Source organism: Gossypium arboreum, chromosome 3 (genome assembly GCF_025698485.1).
Source record: "Gossypium arboreum isolate Shixiya-1 chromosome 3, ASM2569848v2, whole genome shotgun sequence".
NCBI lineage: Eukaryota > Viridiplantae > Streptophyta > Magnoliopsida > Malvales > Malvaceae > Gossypium > Gossypium arboreum.
Window position 1 is genome coordinate 2,157,928 of NC_069072.1, and position 27,331 is coordinate 2,185,258.

Here is a 27,331-nt window from a genome sequence, read left to right on the forward strand (position 1 = left end):
ACTGGGGTTAGCATTTTCATTTGGGTCAGGCTTTGGCAAAATTTTAGGCACATTTTTTGGCTAGGCTCAAGCCTAGAAAATCGACCTAAAATTTTGCATCGAACCGACCCATGATCAAGTCTAATTAGCACACATTAGAAAAAAAATACCTTAGATCCAAATCAATCTAATAGTCAGTGTCGGAGATTAGAGAAGAAAACTGTTTGGATTTTTGTTTGCAGATTCGTGAGGTTTAAAGTTGTTTCATGAAAATAAAACTAAATTGTAGAAGAGAAGGAGAATGAGAGCTTTTGATTGGTGCAGACGGTGATAGTAGTGATTTTAATATCCAAGTGACTTAAATAAAATTAAGGGGTAGATGCTGGTTGTAACGTCCCCTAACCCTATACCATCTCCGAAATAGGGTTACGAGACATTACCAATCAGTACAGTCCAATTCCGGCCATTAATTAAAATAAATATTCACACACATCCTAGTTTTAAGATGTCGTCCCTTTAATGGGCCCTCGCGGTCCAATATGAATAGTGAATTCAATTCGGGACTAATTTAGAATCACTACGAGTTTTTAGTAAATTTTAAAATTCATACTACATATCGTTGACAACCATAATTTACTTATTTCATCAATACTTTTACAACCTAAATGAGTCTCATTAAACATCCTAGGTACATGCCATTATCAATACTCAACATACTTTACCTCATTGAATTTGGGATCGGCCTGGGATGCTGATTCAACAGTCTAGCCTTAACTTAACCTGCGCATGAAATAAACTGTACGCTGAGTATACACTCAGTGGTATTTCTATAATCCGAACACTTAAACAATTATAAAACTTATTAATTTATATATACTGAACTATTCAAACTCAATGAGTATTCAAACATTCACTTTCCAACCATTGTTTTGGTCTACTTTAAATTTCAAATCATTTATTAATTTCAATAGCAATTAATCAATCAGTAATGTTCATTAACAATCAGAACAATTATTTATTCAGTAACAGTCACTTATTCGGTAACAATGAATTATTCAATAATAACCAGTTATTCAGTATCGATCAATTGATCGGTTATCCAGTAACAGTCAATTATTCAGTAAAATCAGATATTCAGTAACAATTAAGTTATTCAAGAGCGTCATTCATTCAATGACAATCGCTTATTCAAGAATGATCAATTATTCAAGAATATTCATTATTCAAGATGATCTAATATCCAAGAAGATCAATTATCCGTAATAATCAATTATTCAAGAATAATCAGTTATTTTATACCTTTATTTACCCCTATTAACATGACTCGACTCGAGGCGGATACATGGATCCAACGAACACCGATGCGGCACATAGTGCCTCATCGCCAAAGCCGAACGAATAAGAATAAAGAGTAATACGTTACGTAGTACCTCATCGAACAAATTGAACAAGAATAAAGATGCGGTACACGAATACCTCATCGAACAAATTAAACAAGAATAAAGAATTGATAATAAGAATAATATCCGACACACGGCGTCGAATCGATAATAAAGAATCTGAATAAGATAAGAGTCGGCACATAAGTGCTCGATCGAAGTCGGAAAACCCGTACTCTTTCATATCCTATGGCATGCCAACTATATCCGACTAGCCCGACTAGTTAATAGGGTATTTAATTCACTTTTCAGTTTTCAATTAATTCATATTTTAATTAATTAATTATATATTTTTTTCAATTCAATATAATTCTATTCACTTTTCACTAATAAATATTCAATTTCACAATAAACACATGTTCATAATTATTTCACCATATTTTCAAATCAAATCATTTCAATAAAAACACAATACCAATAATTCATACTTTAATTATTTACCATAACATTCAATTAAAATACAACAATTATTAATTAAATTCACCCTTCAATTTCAATCAATATTCATTTTATTTCAAATAATTTAATCAATGCACCTACCATACATAATAAATAATAAATTCAATAATTAAATATTAAGTTCGGGTTATAGAAATACAAACCGTAATTTTCGAGCTAACTCCCGTTGACTTTGTCTTGTCCTTTCTTAGCCGAGATTTCCGGTACCACATTGACTACGAAAGTAATACAATTCATAATCATTAATACATTACTAATTTATATCTTGAGTTACAGAATTCTAAATTAAGATCTGCTAATTTCTCCTGAAACTAGACTCACAAATCTTCTTACCATAAAATTTTCAGAATTTTTTGTTTAGCCATTAAATACAGTTTATTCTTTAAATTCACCCCTATTCTGCTGTCTGACAGTTTCGACCCTTATTCACTAAAAATTAATTATCTCACAGTGTAGAACTCAGATAATATTCCCGTTGATATCTATTGAAAATAGACTCATTAGGGATTCTAAAATTATAACTTTAAGCCTCTAATTGTTTTTCTCCAAGTTTTGGTGATTTTCTAAAGTCAAAATAGGGGAACCCAAATTCATTCTGACCTTGTCTTACAAAACTCATTATATCTCATAATTTACAATTCAATTGCTTACACCGTTTCTTCTATAAGAAATTAGACTCAATAGGCTTTAATTTCATATTTTATTCATCATCTAATTAAATTTATACAATTTTTGGTGATTTTTCAAACTTAGACTACTACTGCTATCCCAAACAGTCTTAATACAAAATGTTGATTTTCGCTTTAATTTCAATTTAATCCTAACTAAATTCACTTACTTTTCTATCTTAATTCATACTTTATTCATACTCAATTTTTAGCTAAAATTAGACATAATTATCTATTTTTCATCATAAAAGCATAATTTCGAAATTCTTTCAATTTAGTCCTTAAAGCATAAAACTTATGAATCACTTTACAATTCAAACCTTATTTCATTTCTAACTTGAATTTCTATCAATTTAGCCCTTAATTCATCTTTTTGTTCAACAAGAACAATGTCTTATAATCAACTATCTTACAATATATCAACTTAACTTCATCAAAACCTTGTTCTAAACTTTCTAAAACATAAAAATTAAGTAAAAAGGGCTAAATTGACTTACCTATTTAAGCTTCAAGCATCAAACTTTCAATTTTCCCTTTCTTCTTTCTTTTCTCCTTTCTTTCTTTCTCTCTTTCTTTCCCTGCTTTTCGTTTTGCCTATTCTATTTCTATTTCTATTTTTTTCTTTATTTCATTAAACCATTATATATATAATATAATAACCTAATAATTATCTATTATAAAATCTATTTAATAACAAATATTCTTTTAACATTTGTATCCATTTATAATATTACACTTGTCTTTCACTAATGTATTTATTATATAAATATATTTTACTTAATAATAATATATAATTTAATAATATATTATATAATAAGTAAATATACATGTATTTTACAAATGTACATATACTAATATTACACATGTCACTATACATACCATACACTTGCCAATTTTTATTTATTTTTCACATAAAATCTTATAATATAATTATTTAATTAATAAATACCTTTTATAAATAATTAATATCTATTAATACTTAAATACTTGTAATGGAATAAAGTCTCTAACATAATTGACTATCCTAATGAATTGTTGAATTTGTTTGAAAGACAAATTCTTTGATGGAAATTTGAGAAGTTCTTGGGATTTACAACAGGAAGATCTGTGGGTTGCACTTTACACTTGTACCCAATCACTACCACACATTTGTCTTACTTTTATTTATTTATCATATAATATTAATTTAATATTAATAAATACACTAATATTTACTTAAATAATAAGTAAATACATACATGTATTACAAATGTGTGTATTATATTTATTACACTTGTATTTTATTTTTGCCATATACTTAGCACTCTTTTTGGCTTATTTACTTATTTAGTCCTTTCAATTTTCTTTATTCTATAATTAAACTTTCACACTTCATTCAATTTAATCCTTTTATCCAATTATCCTTAATTTAAGCTAGTTCACTTAATTAAACTTTAATTAACCACTCGATTAACTTTGTAAATATTTTTAATAAATATTTACTAATCCATTTTTCAGAAATAGAAACCCGAAAATACACTTTTTCGGTAACGGTAAAATTCGGGTCATTACACTGGCAATGTATTAGAAATCTTTGCTAATAAATCATTGATCAATCCCCAAGCTTTATAAAAAAAAATGTGGATACTAGCTTGGGGATTGAACACAAGGACCAGTCCTCAGGTCAATCGCTTGGTAAATCCTTAATGAAAAACTTGTGAAAATTATTCTGAAATACTTTAAAACTTATTTGATCGACTCGAAAACATTTAAAACATGTCAAACTTTTTAAGAACATGTTTTTGAGGGTTTAAGAGAGTTGAAAATATATTAATGTTAATCTACATCATCATTTTATTGAAAAGCAGTTAAACCGTTATTAAATTGGACCTACTAATAATACTACGAGTCAATTATCAAATTAAGTTGAGGGATTAAATCTTAAATTTTAATAGAGGGACTAAAACCGTAAATAGACCTAAATATAAATAACGTGATGGGATTAAATCTTGTATTTGCATTTTTTTTCACTAACAAGTCAACAGCAATAAGATAACAAATATAGAATTATTTTTTTGTTGATAAATTACACCCAATTTCACTAAGTTATTAATAAATTTATATTTTGATCACTTAATTTCAAAAAATTATAAAATGATTTTTGAATTATTCAAAAAATTTTGTTTAAGCCACCGGTCTGTTAAAATTGTTGTTTATAGCCTTTTTCATTTGCATCACTTGCATCAATCGAAAGCTCTTATTATTCTTTTCCTCTACAGTTCATTTTTTTTATAAAATAACTTTAAATGTCAGAAATCTACGAACCAAAATCTAAATAGTTTCTTTGTTAATCTTTGATATTGACCGTCAGATAGACTTTGGATCTTAAATATGTTCTACTCGTCAATGGGTACTAATCTACTATACGCTTAAAACTCACTATCCAAACTTAAAAGAGAAAGTTTAACAACCCAATGACTTAAATAATTTTTTTTGAATAATTTAGTGACTATTTTATAACTTTTTAAAGTTGTATAACAAAACATAAATTTATTAATAGTTTAATGATCTTTAGGGTAATTTACCCTCTTTTTTTCGGCATATTCTTCTTCACATTTTGTTTCAATCATTTTATAACTGGAGGGAACTTTTTCCCAAAGATATTTGTCTCAAATCACTTATGATCACACAATAAGTGGTTGCCCCAATGGTAGACTCTGGGCTGCGTCACTGAGAATCTGCCACGTACTGTCTGCTATTGCCATTGGCAGCTGCAATTGTCGAAGTCATCGACAACCGCCACAAATAATACTAGACCTGTCTGTATGTCGGACAGCTTGCTTTATTAAGTAAACTTAACTTTTCTTGATTCTAGGTAAAGAACTTTATATCTAGATTCGATTTAACTTGATTCTATCTATCATAATTCTAAATATCGATTAAGTTCATTCATAAGGTGAGTTATTTGTCTAAATCGAAAGTCCATTCGAAATATGAGAAAATATGAATAAAAGTATAAAACTTGAATAATGAGCTTAAAAGAAATAAGATAATTTAAAATATAAACCAAGTTTAAATTTCAATACCCTACCCATTTTATATTTTTATAATATATTTTATTTTATATATTATATAATTTATATTATATAAAATTAAATATATACATATATAATACATACTATGTAAACCTTAAAAATGTGTTATTTTATCTAAAATTTAAATTTTAATAAAAGAAAAATAATCTAAAATATTAAATTAAAAATAATAAAAATACTAAGTTATTAAAATTTAACCGTTAAAAACATGGTTAGAATTTATTATTAGTCCCTATACTTTATGTAGTAGATTTAGTCCTTATACTTTAACTTGATAAAATTTAGTTATTTTATTTTTAAATTGGTTGATTTAGTCCTCTACTTTTTAATTTTTAAAATTTTAGTTCCAACCCAAACAATAACATTTGAATCTATTTGGTTAAATTCGATTATTAGTTTTGTACTATATGTATAATTGTAGATTTGTTCAATTTCTCCAATTAAATCATTCTAAATTTCTATACTTTTTAAAATTTAAAATTTCAGTCTTGACGTAAATGACAGTTATTAACCTATTAATTATATTTTTGGTAAGTAATATGTGGAAATAATAAACTAACATTACATTACATATATGATAATATATTTGACGATCGATTTTAGAAATAGCAGAACTTAACTCAATTAATTTTCAGTTATCATTTGATGATGACTGAGATTTTAAAATTCGAAAAGTACGAGACTAGAGATGAACAAATTAAAGTAAAAGATTAAATACACAACTTTTAAAAGTACAAGGACTAATAGCAAAAATTAACCTAAAAGCAACCTCCAAATTCAGTAAGAATTATTACCAGTTAAAAAGAATTCATAGGGTCATTGGCTACTTTACAGCCACAACCATGGATAATTACACTTAGCCATAAAAACAGTACAAGAATCAATGAGAACAATCAATAGTCTACCTTTTCAAGACTTTTAAGCAACTAAAAATTCCCTTTTTTCTCTTTTTCTTCTGCGTTGGTTTTAAATTGTTATTTGCCATTAAAACACTGTCAATTTCAGTATTTGTTTCATTGCTTGATCTTCACAAAAAATTCTAGAAATATAGTACTGGGTTTTTGAGAAGCTGTGAACCTTGTTTCACTAATCTGGGTTCACACCAAATATCATTCTTTCTTCAGTCTTTTTTATTCGTGAAAATGGGGTATTAATGGTTTTGAATACTGTTTCTAGTTGTGTATAAAGTTGTTCAAATCTCTGTGTTTAGCCAAAGGGTGTGAGGGGAATCGATGGCATCTGCTATACTTACTTTCAGGGTTTCGCCTTTTTTTGGGATTAACCCAAAGTTGAAGCCTCGTTTTAGAGCTGAAAGATTAGCTAGTGGTGATGATAATTTGTCAGTGTATTCAGTGAATGGTGGTGCTGGTTCTGTAATGGAGGAGAAGGAGAAAAAAGGGTCATTTCTTAATGGTGGAAATGGGAGCTTAAAGCCTAGGATTGAACAAAAAATGGTGAAAAAAAGGGTTTGTGAAGAACTTGAAGTGTTGTGGGATGATGGTTATGGAACAAAGACTGTGAAAGATTATCTTATTGCAGCTGAGGAGATGATCAAGCCTGATGGTGGACCACCTAGGTGGTTTTGTCCTGTTGAATGTTGTCAGCCTATAAATGATTCTCCTCTTCTTCTGTTTTTACCAGGTAAATTTGTTGCCCTCTTTTTGTTTGATGTTTTGAATGTGTATAATGGGAACTTCATTTTGTTACTTGATGTAATTGCAGGGCTTGATGGTGTTGGTATGGGCCTCATTTTGCACCATAAAGCTCTTGGCAAGTAAGTTGTATTATCCTTCCCTATATCACTTGTGTCTATTTACCTGATTACTTTGGTTGATATTCAGTTTTCTCTATGCATTTTCATGTATATGGTAAGTTTTTGGAGGGTCATATTCTGTTCCCATGTTTGTATATGTTTCCAATATCGAATATGGTAAGTTTTTGGAGGATCATATCCTGTACCCATGTTTGTATGTATATAGAACACGTTGTCTAGATGCTTCAAGCACACTAGAGGGAAATCAGCACTATAGCCTTCTTGGTGGCATTTATATTTCCTTTCAACATGGCCAATGAATTTGGCGTTGTCAGATATATGCCCAACATGGATATATTCAAATTATTTCTATGCTTTTCTGTGTATATACAAAGTTGTTGGACTGCCATATCCCGTACCCATGTTTGTATATGTTCCCAATATCGAACACATTGTCTGGATTCTTCAAGTACACTAGAGGAAAACCAGCTCTATAGCTTCCTTGGTGGCATTTATATTTCCTTTCAATGTGGCCAATAAACTAGTTGCTTGAATTTGGCGTGCATGTCCGATATATGTCCAATTTTTTTCTATGTTTTTCCATGTATATGGTAAGTTTCTAGAGGGTCATATCTCGCACCCATCTTTGTATATGCTCCTGATACAGATACCAAACTCGTTTGGATGCTTCAAGCAAAATGAAGAGTCGAACAATATATGCCAAAAAAGTTTTTCCTGCTGATTAGCTCATAGTATACTGATTTATTGTCATGTTTATATATATATATGTATAGGAAGAGTTGTTCATTTGAAACTTGAAAGTAACAATTTATATTGAAGATTTTTGTTGAATGCAGGGTTTTTAAAGTACAATGCCTTCATATTCCTGTCCAAGATCGAACACCATTCGAAGGTTTCAATGCTGATACATGCCTTGAGAACAGCATATGATTGCTTATTTGCTTTCTTTTCTCTATAAATTTGCATCCTTTTAACTGCGATAGTTGATGATTGTTCATGGTATTTTTTATGCATTTTGAAGGGCTGGTGAAACTTGTTGAAGAAGCAATAAGGCTTGAGCACACTTCCCGCCCGAATACACCAATCTATTTGGTGGGCGATTCGTTTGGAGGATGTTTAGCGCTTGCTGTTGCTGCTCGGAATCCAACCATAGACTTGGTTTTGATATTAGCTAACCCTGGTGTGCCTTTTTAAAACCTGTACTTATTTTACGAATTCAGGTTGCTGAAATTCCATGGTTTGCTGATACTTTTTCTTTACCATTCATTTTAGCTACATCATTTGGCAGGTCACAGTTACAACCGTTGTTCCCGATATTGGAAGCTTTCCCGGATGGACTCCATGTTACCATCCCCTATCTTTTGAGCCTTGTAATGGGTATGTCTTTACTATTGGTGTGCTTCATTTGATCATATTTATTCGGTTTATAACAAAGGTAAGTTTGTTCTAATACTGCTACTTCTGTTTTTTAAAGGTGAACCAGTGAAAATGGCAACTGTTGGTATCGAAGGTAGGCTTTCGCCTATGCAGAAAATCGAACAGTTGTCCGGCAACCTCACTGCTTTGCTTCCTCTTCTTTCTGTAAGAACTGTTCTCGGTTGGTTATGATGCATTGTGTTTTGTTATTTGCATTTGCTGGCTGTCCAAGTCCGAGTAACATGGTTTGGTTCGAGTTCCGTGTTGGCTGTTAACCTGTAATGTTGGTTGTCCTTACTTTTCAGGGTATGGCCAATATTATACCAAAGGAGACTCTCGTTTGGAAGCTGAAGTTGCTCAAAACAGCTTCTGCTTATACGAATTCGCGTCTCCATGCTGTTAAAGCCGAAGTACTAGTGCTTGCAAGGTCTTTATTCTCTCCCTCATGCCATCTTCATCTTATTGTTTCTGAATCTTCTGTATTTTGGTGAATTGCTTAAACGTCTCTGCATTTCAGTGACAAGGATAATATGCTTCCTAGTCAAGATGAAGCTCAACGTCTCATGAATTCATTATCGAATTGCAAAGTCCGTCGCTTCAAGGACAACGGACATACCCTTTTACTGGTACTGAAGCATATGTGTAGTTAATGAATCGACAGAGGGGCACTCAGGCCTGTTTCAATCGAAAAATGGTTCTCATTGGTTTTGGATATTCATGCATGTTTTTACTGTGCTACAGGAAGATAGCTTGAATTTACTGACTATCATTAAAGGTACTTGCAAATACCGGCACTCCAAGAAGCACGATTTTATAGCGGATTTTGTGCCTCCCAGCATGTCGGAATTCAAATATGCATTCGATGAAGTAGCCGGGTAATTCCCACCAAGCAATGTATTGTATGCATCACTTCACCAATTTTGGCTCATACTTACTGCCACTCAAAATTGCAGGTACATACGATTTGCTTCTGGTTCGGCAATGTTCTCTACCATGGAAGACGGAAAAATAGTGCAGGGGCTTGCAGGGGTTCCAAATGAAGGTCCGGTGTTGTTAGTTGGTTACCATATGTTAATGGGACTTGAACTTTCTTGCCTTATCGAAGCGTTCTTGCGAGAGAAGAAGATTATGGTCCGCGGAATTGCACATCCAGAATTGTTTTGGGGGAAGCTTCAAAGTTCGTCCAATGAATTTGCTTTCTCTGATTGGGTTAAAGTTATGGGTGCATTGCCCGTAACAGCAAATTATCTGTTCAAAGCTCTGTCTACGAAATCCCATGTTCTTCTTTATCCCGGTGGCGCCCGCGAGGCCCTCCATTATAAGGTCAGACCGTCCATAGTTCAGGAACTATATGGGAACCGAGAATATTAAGAGGACTTCGTGTTTACTTTCCATTTTCTTATGACATACTGCCTTTTCGTGCCAATATTTCCGACATAAATTCTTAGGAAATAGTGTCTTTTATCATTGCAGGGTGAAGAATACAAATTATTTTGGCCAGAACAACCCGAATTTGTACGAATGGCAGCACGATTCGGGGCCACAATTGTACCTTTTGGAACTGTAGGAGAAGATGATATAGCAGAAGTAAGTTTTTCTGCTTCATTTTTTACTTCGTATCCGATCGAAAAACAGCTTAATATCGTTGTTCTGACTTTAATCTTCCATTGCAGTTGGTTCTCGACTACAATGACTGGATGAAAATCCCCGTGATAAACGAGAGAATAAAAGAATCCATTCGGGATGGTATAAGAATAAGGTCATTACCTGTATATTTCGGTTTCGGTTTCCCGCATGAGTGTGTATTAAGTTACATTAGGAACAACAACAACAAGAAGCTTGCTTATTTGCAGTTACATTCTCTGATTTGTAGGGATGAAACAGATGGAGAGGTCGGAAACCAACAGCTCTTTATCCCGGGGATGTTACCAAAGATCCCAGGACGGTTTTACTATCTGTTCGGAAAACCGATAAAGTTGAAAGGAAGGGAGGATTTGACGAAGAACAGAGAAGATGCAAATGATTTGTATTTGCAGGTAAAATCAGAAGTTGAACGATGTATAGATTACTTGTTGAAGAAGCGAGAGGAGGATCCATATCGGAGTATAATCGATCGGACGATCTATGGCGCGCTTTATTCTTCTGTAGATCAAGTTCCAGCATTCAAGCCTTGAAGGGGAAAAAAAAATGACTCAAAGCATATGCATCTTTGATTCTTTTATGAGGCTTATTTTTCTTTGTAGTATTCTGCATAGTTTATGTAATATAGGCCATTGCTAATATTATGACGTAATATTTACACAGTTAAAAATACAAAAGGAAAATAAGAAACTATGAAAATCAAAGAAGAAAATGTAATATTTTTTATTAATTATTAAATTAATTAATATTCGGGTTTGACACTTTTTTTAATGTGATTTTTGTGGGTTTTGTTTCAATATGGCATCTGAATTTGGTAAAAGCTATGCATTTTAGTACGATATAATGATAAATTTAACTCTCAATATTCACTTTTTTTTTTTTTTATAACTTTGGTTCTTCTTTTTAGCTAAATTTGGATATTGTCCTTTTAAAAAGAATTAAATCGTTTTTCAATAAAAATACTGGTTAAAATATTATTATTTTTAAATTGTGTTGATGTGGGAACTTGTGATCGTGCATGTTTAATTCATGCTGGCAATACTATTTGTATTTAATGTCATCGTCAACAAATTTAACGTTTTAATGGCTAGACTAACTCGATTTACATCAATTTCGAATTTGTATTATTTTTAATTTGAATTATTCAAGTTTTGCCTTATAATATTTTAAATAAAATTATTATATTTTAAGATCATTTCAAAGTTTTAATCATTTCAGTTTAAAATTTTTTAAATTCAAAATTAATTTCAAATTTAAATTTCACAAATAAATTAAATTTTCGAGTTTAAATCACAACGAGACGTCAACCTCTACAATACCTACTCAAAAAACATGGTCCAATCCATGTGACACCATCGTGTTTTTATATAAATTCCCACCAACATGTGACTCATCCATCATCTCCTCCGCACATGTTTAAAATATAAAAGGCTAAATCACTATTGTAGTGTCTAAACTTGTAATTACTCTCATATCAGGGTTCAATTTTTTTTTTGTTAAAATTAGTTATTGAGTTTGATAATCGTTCTCATATTGGAGTCTGAACGAAGTAACTTTTTTAAATTGGGGCTTAATTTTTTTTTCTAAGTTAATCTCTAAATTTAATAATTTTTCCTATATTAAAACTTAAACTCCAGAACTTTTCAAGAAAATATTAAGGACTAACTTATATAAAAAAAGTTTCTAAATTTTTAAGTCTCAGTATAAGAATAATTATCAAATTTAAACCCTAAAATGTGATTTAATCTAAACTTAAAACCCGCACACCCCTATCCCTAATACCACATTTTTTTTCCCCAAGATTCACTGCACATAATTCTTATGTGGACCTAAAAGCATGCACGCGAGAAACCATTGAAAATGCTAGAACCTTAGCCATCTTTTAGCCGCTGTCAAAAAAACAAAAACCCAGTCTCAAAGCTTTAACCCCACCAAAACAAAGCAACAAATAGTAATAAAAAAGGAAACCCAATTTTTCACTGTCAGATTTCAGACCAAAAAATAGGGCCCGAGGGGCAATGAAAAAGAAAGATGAAGAGGAGGCTGGTCTGGTCTGGATTCCAGGGGACAAAATTTCAGTGTTTTGAATGTGATATTTAAAAAAAAAAAAATTAAGTATCAGCTTTCTATAACCAGAAACTGGATTCTGTACTGTGTTTCCAATGTGTGGTGTTTCTTTATACAAGCCAAAATAATTATAACAACTCAAACCTTAAAACAAAAACATATGCAAATTTTGTTCACAAGTTCTTGATATTATTGTTAAAAACTTAGTTGAATTTATTTTAAAATTCGTGATCAATATTTATCCTTTTTACGGTTCTATAGAATATAAAAAATTATTTTGGTCTTGGTGCAATTGATTTGGTTATGTTTTAATTTTAGATAAATTACATATCATTAATAAATTTATATTTTAATTATTTTTGTTCACGTCAACCATATCAATTCTCTTTTATAATTTAATTTTATTTATGAAACAGTTTTAACATCACAAATTTATTTCTATTATTTTTAAATCAATCTAAGTTTAAAATATATTCTTTTATTTATCTGTAATTATTGATTTAATATAATGATTATCGAATAGTTGATTTTATAAATAAATGATAGAGCCAACGTTCAACTCTAATTTCCAAGAAAAGACTGCTTAACAGCTATGAATGAAACATGTGTTCACTCACATCAATCAAATCAAATCATTTCCACATTTTTATTTAAATATTCATAACATTGATCAAATCAAATTAATTTTTTAAAAAGATATTTTTTAAAAAATTACATTATTAAATAAATTTTATAAAATTTTAAAATATATTTTAAATATTGATTATTTAATTGAAATGGAAAATGGTTGATAGGAAGGATTGAAATTGATAGGAGCAAGAACAGAGCTAACATTTTCATATTGATTTGCTTTTAACAAAAATTCTTAGGTACAAAAATTAGATACATGAAAATTACAGTCTTCCTCTATATACTTTGATCTAAACACTAAAAAAAACCCAGAAATTATGATTTTAAATTTTTAGGTTTTTGATTTAAGCAAAAATAATAAAAATTTAAAAATATTGGTCTTCTTTTTAATGGAGAATCTGGGTGAAGTACTTATCGTTTTCAAAAGGGTACGATTTCACTGCAAGCGAAATCATCCGAATTTCCGATGGAATCTTCAGGCCACGAATCCCGAAGCAATTTAAGCAGCATTTGAGCTTTCCTCTTAGCCCTGTCCGTACAATCGCTTTGAACCAGCAGCAGCAGCTGAGTCAGAACGCCCGCGCTCACCGCGTCCTTTTGACTCTGTTCCGATTCCGAACAGAGTGCCATCAACGCACCAGCGGCGTATTCCGTGGCCCTGTCGGAGATCCTCAGTATCGTCTTTACCAAAAGCGGGACAGTGAGCGCGTGTGAGGCGAAGGCGGAGCAACCCGAGGGGATCCGGCATAAGAGTTCTATCGTTGCTAGGGCTCGTTCGGCATCACACTTGTCTAGATCAGTTAACCGGTCAATCAACGTTTCGGCAGCTCCGGCTTGTACGGCTTTGTGCCTAGTTTGTTTCAGTAAGCACAAGGCGAAAAGAGCTCGAACGCCGATCCTCAACGCGCGTGGATACGAACTTAGGTTTTTCAATATATCGGTAACGCCGGCGAAGATTTCATCCACATTGCAAATCTCAGATCGGAGATCTGATGATCTCAGCCCGGCGAGAATGGTTTCGATGAGCGAAGCTGAGTTGACTCGTACTTCGATCGAGGAATGGAACAAGAGTTCCGACAAATACACCACTCTGTTCGAATCTGAACCGATCTCCGTGCACTCAGACTCACTGAGTTGAAACATCACCAAAACCGCAAGCGCCTCCTGGCTCAACTCCGACGAAACGGAACTCACATCGGAAAAGACAATCCTCATCAGTATCTCCTTAGCCTCATGAGAACAAATCACGTTCCGATTCTTCTCCGATTCCCGAGCCAACCCCTTGAGTCGAACCAAAGCAGAATGACGAACCGAAAACGGATTCGAAACCGTTGAAGCCTGGTTCAACAACGACCTAACCATACCCGGTTCAGCCGGTTGTTTAGGCGTGGGAATTCGTTCAATACCAAAAGCCCGGTTCGCAACACACCAATCTTGTATAAGCCGGCGAAGTGTATGGTTAGGGATGAGAGTGAAATCCGACAGTGGTGCTCGAGTGACCGGACAAGTGGTGTTGCCGGTAGCAGCCCATGACTCGATACTGGTTCGGTCATAGGTCTGGCCGGTGCTAACAGTTACCGGGTCTCGCATTAATTCGAGTGAGATTGGGCACCTGAAATAGTACGGAACTTGAACATTACACAAATCTAAAGGCTCTATACTTCCAGGCATCTCCAAAGCAAGAACAGATAATTTTTTTTTTCTTTTAAAAAAAGGACACTGGAAATTCTCTGTGAATGATGCGTGGTTTTTGGTTTCGAAAGCTTTATATGAAAAAAAAAAAAAGAAAGAACAGGTTGGAACAGAGAGACAAGGTCCACACGTGTGACAGTTATAAGTCCGGTCTCTGGAACCTAACTGGGTAACCAAGCAAAAGGTTTGGTCAAAGGAAATGTGCTCACTTTGTTTGGTTCCTACTTTTTCTGTTTTTTTCTTTTACTTTTTTTCACCCTAAAAACTAACTTCTGATTACACCCACTATTGGTTTGCGGTAATTGTACCATCAAGTATTTTGTCTTTATATATTAGATAATAAATTTATTCATCTATACTATTAAAAATTTACCATTATATGTTATAATAAGGTACACATTAATGGTGAAACGTAGTAGAGGCTCGGGGACCATGGTTCCCCTAGGTTTAAAGTTTTTTGTAATTTAACTCTTTGTAGATATATACTATAATCCTCCTAAAAATATAAATCGATTTTTACAATTTTTTAAAAATATTATTTTTTTTTAAATCAATTGTTTTTATGTTAAATCGATTGTTATGTTAGAATACTACTTCTTTTGAATCGATTATTACGTAGCATGTCTAATTGTAGCTTGGTCCCTCCAAGATTAATATCTTGGCTTCGCCATGAGTACACATGGCTACTCACATGGCACACCATGTGTAATTGTTTGGTTATTTTATTAGCTACGCCAGTTTTTAACAATAGAAATGAATTAAATTTTTAATAGAAATGATCAATTTACTCTTTAATTTGATGTACAATAACTATTTTGCTCATTTTTGAATAAAATAGATAAAATGTAATCTAACTTAAAATCAATCAATCTTGATATTTTTAACTATTTTAATTTACAATTTACAATTTAGAATTTTATTTAAATTGAATTGATTAATTTTATTTTAATGAGGTTAAACGAGGTTTTATATTTAAAACAATAAAATTAACTTCAAAATATTATATAAAAGTATTTTTAAGAAATACGCTTTTTTTTATTTGAAAATTTTTCTTTAGACTTACTAATAAAATAGTAGAGGGACTAAAATCATAATTAGACTTTTATCATTGACGTAAGTGTCTTTTGCAATTAAATCCTTATAGTTTGGTGTTTTCATACATACTGCACTATCTTTTTTTTTGACAATACCAAATATACTAGGATTAAAATTCATTCAATTTTATTTTTTTTATAAAAAACATTGAATTTCTTCTTCTTCCTTTTTTGTGTGTATGGTGCATGCTGTTATGGTTTGTATGTCCCATGGGATTAAAGAGGACAAAAATTAAGGGCAACGCTTTTACAGTCTGGTGCCTGGTGGGGTGTCAAATCTTTGCTTTATTATGTGACTGAATTGAATTTTTTAAAAAAATATAAAATAAAAATCAAACCAATGGCACCTTTCGAGCTTTTGTGGCTTTAAAAAAAGGTGGCAATGACTAAAAGATTCCACAAATATTTTCTTTCTCTTTTTTTTTTTGCCTATAATTAGCTTCATAGTGGTATTCTTAGGTTGCTTTTAAAAGCCATAAGAGTAAAAGTAATAAAATATCAAATACAGAAAATTTTTGGATTCCTTTAATTGGGTTTTTTTTTTAAAATTTACTATTCAATTCTCGATTTTTGTATTAAATGGGTTTTGTTTTATGAATTTTGAATATAAATATCTGTTTTACGATTAATGTTTAGATAATTACTATTTTTGAGTTTTTATTTAACTTAACATCATATTATATTTTAGCCAATTGAATTTTAGTTCAATTGGCATGAAAATTACTCCAGTATAAAAGAATATGAGTTAGAGAGTAATTATGAGTAGTTTTAAGTATTTTATTAAAAATAACAGATATGGTCAAAACTTTTAATAAGATAAGCAATAACTATTAACGGCTCAACATGACACTAATACTTATATTAATTGAATTAAGACTCAATAAAAAAATAAAATGTTAGATAAGGATAATGGGAATCTAATCTTAATCAAATAGTGGGAGGAAGAAAGTGATTGGGATATTTAATTATTATGTTTGAATTGTCTGATATTAATACAGTGGTAGTGGTAGTGGCAGTCAAAGGTCAAAGACTAAGATATATGTTTATTTTTATAAACAGAGGAATATGTGGGGTCCACCCTCCAGATTGTCTCTCCACTTTTCTTTTGACCAATCAAAAAAATTCATAAAAAATAAAAATAAAAATGGTGAATAATAACATCAAATAGAAGTGGGTGGGTCCAAAATGAGTGGACGATGTTGAATAGATTGGACCCCTTACAATATTCTTTTCCGCTCTATGTATACTATTTACGTCAACTAAATATCCCTTTCTTATAATAATAGAGAGGTGTTTTTAGTTTATTTTGAGTCGGATTTGAATATAATGGAATGAGTTATTTGTGGGAGATGGGTTAGGTTAAGTTTAGTAGGGTTGAGCTGAAAAAATAAAAAATCTATTTAAATTGAAGTGTTTGAATAATTTATGAAATTTTGAAAAAAATATTTAATTTATAGTTAATTTTAATTTTTATGATATAAAATATATAATTTTATATTTGAAATAGTGATTTTTTTTTGTTGAAAATTTAGTGTAATTTAGAAATATTTATGAAAAATACTTTGACATTTTGTTGAATCATATTCGAATGTCATAAAACAAAAGTTATTACATCAATTGTTGCGATGAAGATGAGAGGTTCATGTCCGACATATTTCAAGGGATCAAAACGGAGTTGCAGATCACATGGCTAAATGTGCTGACAGACTCTTTGCTCCGTTTATTTATGAATTGATTATTGTAATTGCCTAGTATTGTCTATTTTCTACTAAAAAGAAATTCTAAAAATAAAAAATCAAACTGAATTATGATGACTAGTTAAAAAAATTTGAAAAAACTCGACCGAATCAAACCGAATTGATATCAACCTTAAAGCTTAGGCTTGAAAATTGTTTTAGAATTTGGTAAAGGTTGACCTTACCCATGAACACATCTATAGTAAATATGAAGTGTTTAGATTTTGCATTTCATCATTACGTCAAAGCTTAGCATATATTTATTTTAATTTAAGAATTTTGAAATTTTGGGTTCGAATTTTATTTTATGAAAATTTGTAAATTTTATCTTAAATTTATTCGGATTAGTTAAATGGCTGTAGATTTAATTAATCATATTAATGGATTCAATTATCAGAGGAATTGAAGGGCTTAAAATAGTAAATTTGGAAGGGGATGCCTAAAAGAGAGCAGAAGGAAAGAGAGGTGGAAAAAGTCGGTGTCGTTTAGCGGCGGAGGCGCACACGCGTGATGGGGAACAGTGAGCCACACGATCCACGCGCCCGCCCTCCTTGCTGTATCCGGTCAACCCGGCAATGAATTGCCGCGACAGCCTACTCAATATTTGCCTGCCCCGATGCACGTGCCAAACCAGCACGTGTTTCCACCTCCTTTGAGTGTAACAGAGTTTATTCATTTATGGTTAAATATTGCTATCAATCCCTTATACTATACGAATATTATGAATTTAGTCTTTACACTCTATTCTGGTTAATTTCAATTCTTATATTTTTCCAAAATATCTAATGGTAGTAATTAAATCTGTTAAGTAAAATTTTGGCACGAGCCGTGTATTAAGTCATTGTTAAACATTTTTAATCCTTATATTTTTTCGATTTCAACTCTCATTCAAACAATAACCATTAAAGCTATTAATTAAAATAACCAAATTAGAATATATGAACTAAATTTGTAGTTTATGCATCATACAAGGACTAATAGATAAATTTAACCTTTATTTATTTGTTTATTTATTAAACAAGATAAGCAACAATTTTTTTTCACTTGGAATTTTGGCATTCAAAGAAAAACATTATCCAATGACTCAACATTGAATTTTGTGCCCTTTCAAGTTGGTACAATGCATGAAACTTAGATTTTATAGTTTTTAAATTTAGGGTAAAATAAATTTGGATTCCCTTTTTTACTTATGTTCTATCAAGAGTTTCGTTAAGGAACTATAAGTAGATTGAGTCTTAATTCGATTGGTATAAAGATTATTATCAATGTAAGAGGATGTAGGTTCGATTTTTAAGTGTGCTGAAGCACATTATCTTTTTATTAATGAGTTGAGAAAGAGTTATTAGTAATTCTAAATATCATATCAAAAAGAACACATATCATTAGAATCTATAATAAAATTGTTCGGAAAAAATTAAAATGTTAAAAGTCTGTCATTATATATTTACTTTACATTTTATTATCATAAAAATTTAATTTAATTTTTAAAATTTATAAACATATAAATCATATTTTTACTTATCATAAAAATATATAATTTAATTTTGATTTTTTTATTCCCTGTTTTAGCATGTGAACTTGAGGGGTACAAAGGTAGCATATTTTCAAACACCCCACAAAATAATTTTCTAGTGGAGCACTTCACCAATTCCATTTATCATCCAATAAAATTAAAGAAAAATACTCTTTCCTTTTTTTTTAAATATCATTCATTGTACTAAGCTCTAATCGCAAATCTTATCATAAATTTAATAGAAGATTTCCAAGAATATGCCATTTTTTAAAAGTTATATGTAAAAGCATCATTATAATTATAAATATAAATAATATATACACAAAAAATTATGTATTATAAAATTTAAATAAAAAATAAAAATATATATATATAATTTACGTAAAATAAAACTCGAACTCAAACCGGACGCAGACGCAACTTCTAACCCATCAAAAGCATCATTGGCAGGAATATGCCATAAATGATGACAAAAACTCACGACAGTTTCCCCCTATTTCCCTACAATATTTGTCAAAGTCTAAGATTGGGTGCTTTGTACTATCGTATTTTGAGGGATTTATTACAAATTAACTCCCCCTAATTGATCATATTCCTTTTTTGCATATTAAAATTGGGTAGTTTTGATTGAATTGAATACTTACAAATATACCACCAATTTAAAAATTGGACCGAATCTCACATTTAATAAAAAAGTACAAATTTCAGTAAAAGATAATGTAATATAGATGAAACACTATTTAAACCGACATAGTACAATGTACAAGGACCAATTGTAAATAAACAAACAAATTGTTTAGATTTGAGTGTTCACAATTAATTACAGTATTCAAAAGTACACAGCTGGGTTTTAAGTTTTGGTGCATGTTAATTGTGGCTGAATTGTAGTTTGGGTCCTTTTATTATCTTTAAATTTAAGATTTAGTCCATGTACTTCTATTAAGTAGATTTGATCTTAATACTTTTGGAATATCGTTAATTAGCGGTCAAGGGCGTAGGCAAGGAGCAAGAATCTTGGCCCCTTAAAATGGTAAAATTTTCATTTAGACCATTTAGGTTTGGTGGAATTGTAAGGTTTTTTTTTTCCCCTCTCTTTTCAATGTACATTTTATGGTAAATATTCAAGTGGAGTGTACCTTGCATTTTGGATGAAACAAAGTTAACGTCGTGACATGGAAGAGCTAACACTTGACGAACCGATAAATGACGTCACGGCATGGCAACATGTTCCTTACTAAATCTGATTTCTTCTCCCAATTAAATTTTGCTATATTTTCTCAATCGAACTCTAATAACTCTAGAGATATTTTAATCAGATTAGCACACAAATTTCAACCTATAAATAGGGCTTTTAACGACCCTAGAGAGATTGATTCAACAACACAATTAAGAGAGTTTTGTGGAAATTTCGTGAGACCTTATATTTTTGAGTTTGGGTTTGTTTTTGTTTCTCCATCTTATACTCCTCTTCAATTATTTGCTGCTTTAGTGAAGTTTCTTTTACCCATAATTTTTTTATCCTTTTTAGACGATTTTTTTAAAGTAAATATTTATGTTTAATTTTCTCTATTCGTTCTTGTTTGTTGCTTAATTCAACTTTATCCCCAACAATTCAAGATTTGTTCTTGCTTTTTCTAACAACATTGTCTCCAAAATTTGATCTTGCTATCACTTTTGAAAAATGTATCTTATACAAATTAATATAATAATAAAATTACATTTTAACTCCGTCAAAAATTATAATTCATTTCTAACACATTAAAACAATTTTCTCGCCATGACTCTATCAATAGTCTCGGTTTCTTTTTTTCTTTTTTATTCCAACATATCATATTGACATGAGTTTTTGTATTAGAGGGTGTTTCTTTTCTTTTAAAAAATATATAATTATTTTAATTAAAATAATTAATAGTGAAACTAATGACATTGTAAAGTAAAGAGGTTAAATTATGTCAGATTATAGTAAAGGGATTAAATACCAAAATATGAACATAAGAGAGGGATGAAAACCGAAATTTGACCCTGAATTTTAGTGGATAATAATGAAGCCATTGAAGGACTTAAAATAATGGGAATTAAGGTTTCTTGAGCTGTGCACGAATAATAAAAGGATTACTTATTTTAATGATGAAGTGACCATTGATTAATGCAAGATTAACTCTTAAGTGATGGACCAATAAGGAAGGAGGACCCCAAACTTAAGTATTGTTGACTTCACCCCCAATTCCGTACTAAGCTAAAATATTAAACGAATCTTAAACTTGCCATATATGTCACAAAAAAAAATTGATTTGGCAGGAAATCATATTTAGCTGCATAATTGATAGGAAAACTCGTCTAACTAGACAAATTTTTTACACAGTTGGCAAGAAAGTTCGTCAGTTGGGCAAACTTTTTGCATAGTTGACAGGAAAGCTCATCCAGCTGAGTGAGCTTTCATACACTTTTAAAAAAGACCTATTTTCTTAAATTTTTAAAAAATCGACCTATTTGACCAATTAACATTTTTTTTTCATATATGACCTATTTAACCCTTAAACTTTATTATGTGAATTTTCTTAATACTTTTATTATATCTAGATAAATTTGAATGTTTAACTTTCTACTAGAAAAAGAAATTCTATCACATGTGTATAGGTATCTCAAATTACATATTTAGAATATAGATTTGTGTTTTAAAATAACATATAATAACTAATGAAATGTATAGTTTGAAATTAATTAATAATCACACATTAAATATGTACAATATCAAAATAAAGAAACAAAATAAATGGTAAGTAAAACAAAATTTAAACATATGAATTTATTAGATTAAGAATACTAAATGAATATAATCATTAATCATAAGTTTATATCCAGTTAATTGAGATACCATCTCAATCAAAAACATTATTAATACTAAAAATCTTATCACATGCGTATGCGTGTGAAAATCACAAATTTAAAACACAAATATGTACGAATGGTGCTATCAATCTTAAGTCGGTGTTGAGTTAACTTTATGACATCAACTCAATCAAATACATTATTAATAAATATACAATTCACGGAGGTAATAAAATGTGCATGGCAAAATTAAAATGTATACAAATGTCAAAACAAAATTTTAATTGAGTGATAAATTAAAAGTTTTACTAACGCAATCAATGCAGGTTCAAAGAATATGACTTATTTTAATTATGAAAAGACATTCTTCTAATTTCCCTAATTGAGTTTATGATTTACTCGTTACACCAACTCAATCAAAAGCCTAAACAATCATATAGATATTCATAAATTATTAATTTTTTAATTTTCGTGTTCACATTTTTTTATATAAGATGATTTTGTTCGTCTCCAATACTTTTTATAGTTAAAAACTATTTCTGTATATCAACATGATGTATAAGTGACACATGTCACTATTTGATTATTATGGCAACCACGTCAATTTTTAGTATTTATAAATAGATGAATTTTCTAATAGATATACTCTTTGATTTTATGTACAATGACTAGCTTGCGCATTTTTTTAGTAGAGGGGTAAAATGCAATCTAACTCCTAGTGTCACGGGCCAAAGTACAAATCCCGTGACACAAGATGAGTCCCATGGAAGTCTATCGATTAGATGGGAAACATTTAGCCCACAAGAACTACCCCAATTCAAAAAAATGTTAGAGAAGCCGGTCAGTTGAAGCCTAGTTAACTCGATAATGAAAATATGACAACTTAGACTATTTTTAGTAAATAGGAAAATCATATCTTTTAAATTTGATTTGATATGATGTAATCTTGTAAATCCCTAAAATGAAAGAATAGGCTAATCTCATCCGTCAATGTAATTTAATCTTAACCGTAAGTTTTGAGAGAACTCAACTATAAATAGAGAACCTTCCCTCATTTGCATCTCATCCATTGTATGTTAAATTCTTAAAAATAATAGAATTTTTTGACCATTTACTCAAAACACTTTGTGTGCATTCTTTCTTTGGCTTATTGTTATTTATTTGCAGCTTCTTTTGGCACAATCGCTTTCGCTATACAAATTGGTGCCTTAAAAGAATTATAAAAAAATCTCACTTTTGGGAGTAAAAACTGACTTTGGTGAATTTGAACAAACGAATCGCCTAAGGCCACACGGATCGCGAGACAAAAGATCTAACTCTGTGACTTTAGTACAATGACCTCCATGATACTTTTTACTCCATATTAACTTTTTAATGTTTAATTTAGATTTTAGGATTAATTTGATGAAAAATCATAATTAACTAATAATATTAACAATTAACTTTTGTCAAATTAACCCTAAAGTTAAAAAAATTACAACCATCAAACTACATTTAACAAATTGAACATAAAAAAAATTTCACAATTAATATTAAATTTATTCTATTAACAAAATCATGAAATTCAAACCTGAAAATATTAGCAATTAACGCTGGCCAAATCAATCTTTAGAATCCGAATTAAACTCTAAAAAAGTAATATCATTATCTTTGAACACCAAAATGTATAACTTTTCAAAATATAGATATCACATTGGACATAAAAAGAAATACAAGTATCATATTACAAAAAGAGTGTCAATCTCGAGGACCAAATAATGTATTAAGCCTAATCTTCAATAATAATCGTAACGACCTAAAAATAATTGTTTTGGAGCTATGATAATGGAACACAATCATTTTTACAAGTGCAAAATAAGACACTGGTTCCCAAACTACTTATGTTCTACTCGAGAAAAACTTGAACTTGACTCAATAATTATCGAGCCAAGCTCAAACTATTGGTCAAGCTGAATTTGAGGCTTCGTAATACTCAGCTTCCCAAACTACTTATGTTCGAAGAAAAACTTGAACTCGACTCAATAATTATCAAGCCAAGCTCGAACTATTGGACAAGCTGAATTTGAGCTCAGTTATACTCAGCTCAAACAACTTACAAGCCTTATCAAGCTTTCATTTTTAATATATTTATATTATTAAACTACATTATTGCCCATAATATATATCCATTATTAACACTAAGTTTGATTTTTGAATTTGAACTTGAATACAAAAATTTATATCTTGGGCCAAGCTCGAGCTTAAAAATAGATGTTCGACAAAGCTCGAGCAGAGTATTGAGCACTGAATTTCGAGTCAAGCTTGAGCTCGGCTCAGCTCAGCTCGATTACACCCCTAATCATTCTCACTGATTAATGCTTCCTATCTTCAACAAAAAACTTTTCTAGCTTGATAGAACAGTACACAAAGTAATCCAAAAGAGAATCTGGGTACACTGGGAAGATTGCATCGGTAACATCAGTTTTATAGTTTTAGGGACTCCAGTTTCACTACCATGATACCAACTAAAGGATGAACAATTTGTGCACCGATTAACATTATATACACCAGAGAGGGCGAAAAGCTTTACAGTAGATTCTGGTTACGCACCGTTTCATCGTTCATGATTTCAGAATTCTTTCTATGGCAGCTATATAGTACTCCTTTGGCATGGTACCAACAACAGACTCTTTCCTCTCTCCATTTTTGAACAGTAACACCACCGGTACGGCCATAATGTTATAAACCTCTGCAACTGGAAAGTCAGTGTCAGTATTGAGAATAAAGCAGCTCACTCTACCAGCATATTCACTTGCAATCTCATCGATAATGCGGTGGACCATCATACAAGGACCACACCAGCTCGCATAAAACTCGACAAGAACAGGGGCATCACTATTCATTACCGATTTCTCCCATGTGTCTTCAGTAACCACAGCAGCTACACGACATTAATGAAAAAGACTATCATTGAATATAGACACACATGCTCTATGAAAATTGCTCTTAATACATGAGGAAAAAAAATTGATCAATGTTCCAGTGCACAACAACAAACAAGTTTTTTCAGCTGATAGATCACATTCGTTTTACGAATTAAGCACCTTTCAGAACATCAAATTCACCTGCAAGATCATAGTGATTGTTACGGTATGTGAAAATTTTGCCGGAATCTAATCTACCAGGATCGACATGAACAACATTTTAACAGAATTGTTCTGCATTAAACTTTCCTAAAATTGAATGAAATCAGTTGAATCGCTCTTCTATTGCTTCGGTCCGTAAACCCTAAAGGACCAAACATGTTAGAACATCTAATTTCCAACCAAAAAGACCAAAACATTGGCAAAAAAGTGATCTTTGGTTCTCATAGTTCTAACAAAAATCCTTTCTGAAAAAGGTAACTTTTTAACCTTTTAATGCTAATTCAAAAGCACTAATCCTTCAAAGTTCAAACTATTTCTTAGACTTGGTAGCTAGCTGCTACAATTATCACTAACTGAGCGTCTTAACACATAATTACACACCCTTTTTGATTGCTTTAAGCTAATAGATTTTGCAAATTCCCGGAAAATATTTGCCTCTTTTCTTTTCTCATGTTTCTGCGCAACCAAACAATTAGAAGCTAGTTGCTACGATTACGACCAATTTGACCGATTCTAACACACATGCAAACCCCTTCTGATTGCTTTAAGCTAAATTTTCCAAATTCCCGGAAATTTTTTGCCTGTTTTCTTTATCAGGTTTCTGGGCAACCAAACAATCAAACAACACTAGATAAGCCATAAAATCACCCCCCCAAAAAGAAAATCAAAATCAAAACCCAGAAATTCAAACAGTATTATATAATGGAACAAAGAGAAAGAGATTACCTTTGGGGTCATGGGCAAAAAGGGTTTTGAGAGTGATAGAAGTCGCATTGCGACGAAGCTTAAAGGACCCATTTTTCAAAGGAAATGAGATGTTCAAAGAGTTGGGATTAGAGGAAAAATGAGAAGAAATGGCGCGTGGGTGAGCAAGTTTGGTAGCCAAATGAGATGATGGAGTAACCGAAGTAGAAGAAGAAGCCATTGGACAACAGAAAAATGACGAAAGGAGCGGTCTTTTAACTGAGAAATTAAATGATTTTTTGTACAAAATAGAAGTGTACCTTAAATGCCGAGCCCCATTGGATATGGTGTTAGTGGGTATGGTAGGGATGGGCCTAATGGGCCTACTGTTAATCATTAGCAAATGCATGACATATTTAAACTCGAGGAATTTGATGTTTTAGGTTCTAACTCTCGTTTTTATTAAATTATGTATTAGTAAATATTAAAGGCTAAATTTATTATTGTTCTAACTTTAGAATTATTACGTTATCTTTCTATCGTCCAAATAACAAAACTAAATAAAATAACGAGGTAAACTAGGTAACTCTTTTAAAAACATCTTAGAAAATCCCTCACAGTACAAATATTTTGAGCTCTCAACCCCTTACTTCCAAAATTCAGCACATAGGCTAAGTAAACTTCGCAACTTTTACTCAAAAACTTCTCAACCTAAGTCGCTGAAATCACATTAGAGAGAAATTTGATTCTCTCTCCAACGACCACAATCTCTGATCCATCCTCAACTTTCAAAGTGATTCGCTTCGAATCAAAGTTTACTTTCACCTTGAGAAAATATAGACACGGAATATAAACTTAAGCTTAAATTGGATAAAAATATAGATCCAACTTTATTTTTCGAATTCATATTTTTACTCAAACTCTTTCACTTCTCATATAAATTTTGGACTTCGGCCTAACCCTTATACAAGCCTACAAACAAATACGTGGATTTTTTGGGATTTTCTGGGTTTCACTTTCACTAACCAAACATCATGTTCTTTCTCTTGCAAATTTTATTCTTTGGTATTAATCGAATTAAAAAGTAGAAAAGTAAGGAACATCCACGTCAGTAGGATAAAGGGCTTTTTGAAAGATGAGGCTTTGATTTTGCCACCTGTTTCAGTTCAGTACAAGATTAGAACATGTCTAGCACCAAGACAAAAAGTACAAAAGCTAAACGTGCACGTCTTTTGTTCTTTCTTTTAAGGTTGTTCTTCTGCACATCTCAAACCTAATGTTTTAATCGATCTTTAAGTCACCCATTTTCCAGTTACTTGTACCCATTTAAATTAAATAAATTATTAAAATTATAAAATTCAGTTTAATTGTTGATTTTTAGTTCTGAGTTAATCAATTTTTGTCTTCTTCTAAATCAATGTAAAAGTTAGTTTTAAATTCAACTGATCTAATTTAATTTCAATAGAAATGATTCTAATAACCGGATTGATGGTTAAATGATTTAATAATTC

The 27,331-nt window shown here is 31.0% G+C and overlaps 3 protein-coding genes and 1 long non-coding RNA gene across 6 annotated transcripts; 1 reads left to right on the forward strand and 3 right to left on the reverse strand.

The window, feature by feature from the left end:
* Window positions 1-595: 595 nt before the first annotated feature.
* Window positions 596-2,078, reverse strand: LOC128290415 (uncharacterized). The gene is made up of 2 exons (XR_008280252.1): window positions 2,021-2,078; window positions 596-759 (listed from the first exon to the last, which is right to left on the reverse strand). It is a non-coding gene; the product is annotated as an uncharacterized LOC128290415 (long non-coding RNA).
* Window positions 2,079-6,435: 4,357 nt separating this feature from the next.
* Window positions 6,436-11,221, forward strand: LOC108474387 (phytyl ester synthase 1, chloroplastic-like). Its single transcript, XM_017776294.2, has 13 exons — window positions 6,436-7,260; window positions 7,342-7,393; window positions 8,230-8,285; window positions 8,415-8,573; window positions 8,666-8,770; window positions 8,868-8,974; window positions 9,115-9,236; window positions 9,327-9,435; window positions 9,551-9,684; window positions 9,763-10,132; window positions 10,283-10,396; window positions 10,483-10,568; window positions 10,683-11,221. Exons 1-13 carry the CDS (start codon window positions 6,852-6,854, stop codon window positions 10,981-10,983), a joined length of 2,124 nt encoding a protein of 707 aa, XP_017631783.1. The 5' UTR covers window positions 6,436-6,851; the 3' UTR covers window positions 10,984-11,221.
* A 2,102-nt stretch (window positions 11,222-13,323) lies between these two features.
* Window positions 13,324-15,113, reverse strand: LOC108474731 (U-box domain-containing protein 26-like). Its single transcript, XM_017776741.2, has one exon. The coding sequence runs from the start codon at window positions 14,816-14,818 to the stop codon at window positions 13,568-13,570; it is 1,251 nt and encodes a 416-aa protein (XP_017632230.1). The 5' UTR covers window positions 14,819-15,113; the 3' UTR covers window positions 13,324-13,567.
* A 9,066-nt stretch (window positions 15,114-24,179) lies between these two features.
* On the reverse strand, window positions 24,180-26,129 carry LOC108474773 (thioredoxin M3, chloroplastic-like). Of its 3 annotated transcripts, XM_053025390.1 has the most exons (4): window positions 25,863-26,129; window positions 25,095-25,115; window positions 24,897-24,931; window positions 24,524-24,745 (listed from the first exon to the last, which is right to left on the reverse strand). In XM_053025390.1, exons 1-4 carry the CDS (start codon window positions 26,059-26,061, stop codon window positions 24,641-24,643), a joined length of 360 nt encoding a protein of 119 aa, XP_052881350.1. In that variant the 5' UTR covers window positions 26,062-26,129; the 3' UTR covers window positions 24,524-24,640. The 3 variants fall into 3 exon arrangements, with proteins under 3 accessions (XP_017632276.1, XP_017632277.1, XP_052881350.1); XM_017776787.2 differs by having other exon boundaries at window positions 24,180-24,931; window positions 25,863-26,125; XM_017776788.2 differs by lacking the exon at window positions 25,095-25,115 and having other exon boundaries at window positions 24,180-24,931; window positions 25,863-26,123.
* Between the last annotated feature and the right edge of the window lie 1,202 nt (window positions 26,130-27,331).

Excerpts from the sequence above, each read along its gene's own strand:
- LOC108474731 (XM_017776741.2), bottom strand. The coding sequence starts at position 14,818 with ATGCCTGGAAGTATAGAGCCTTTAGATTTGTGTAATGTTCAAGTTCCG.
- LOC108474387 (XM_017776294.2), top strand. The coding sequence starts at position 6,852 with ATGGCATCTGCTATACTTACTTTCAGGGTTTCGCCTTTTTTTGGGATT. Across the intron at positions 8,574-8,665 it reads TTTGATATTAGCTAACCCTG|CTACATCATTTGGCAGGTCA; the intron begins GTGTGCCTTTTT and ends CATTCATTTTAG. Across the intron at positions 8,975-9,114 it reads CTTTGCTTCCTCTTCTTTCT|GGTATGGCCAATATTATACC; the intron begins GTAAGAACTGTT and ends CTTACTTTTCAG.
- LOC108474773 (XM_017776787.2), bottom strand. The coding sequence starts at position 26,061 with ATGGCTTCTTCTTCTACTTCGGTTACTCCATCATCTCATTTGGCTACC. Across the intron at positions 25,116-25,862 it reads TTTTGCCCATGACCCCAAAG|GTGAATTTGATGTTCTGAAA; the intron begins GTAATCTCTTTC and ends ATGATCTTGCAG. Across the intron at positions 24,932-25,094 it reads TGAATTTGATGTTCTGAAAG|CTGCTGTGGTTACTGAAGAC; the intron begins GTGCTTAATTCG and ends AATGTCGTGTAG.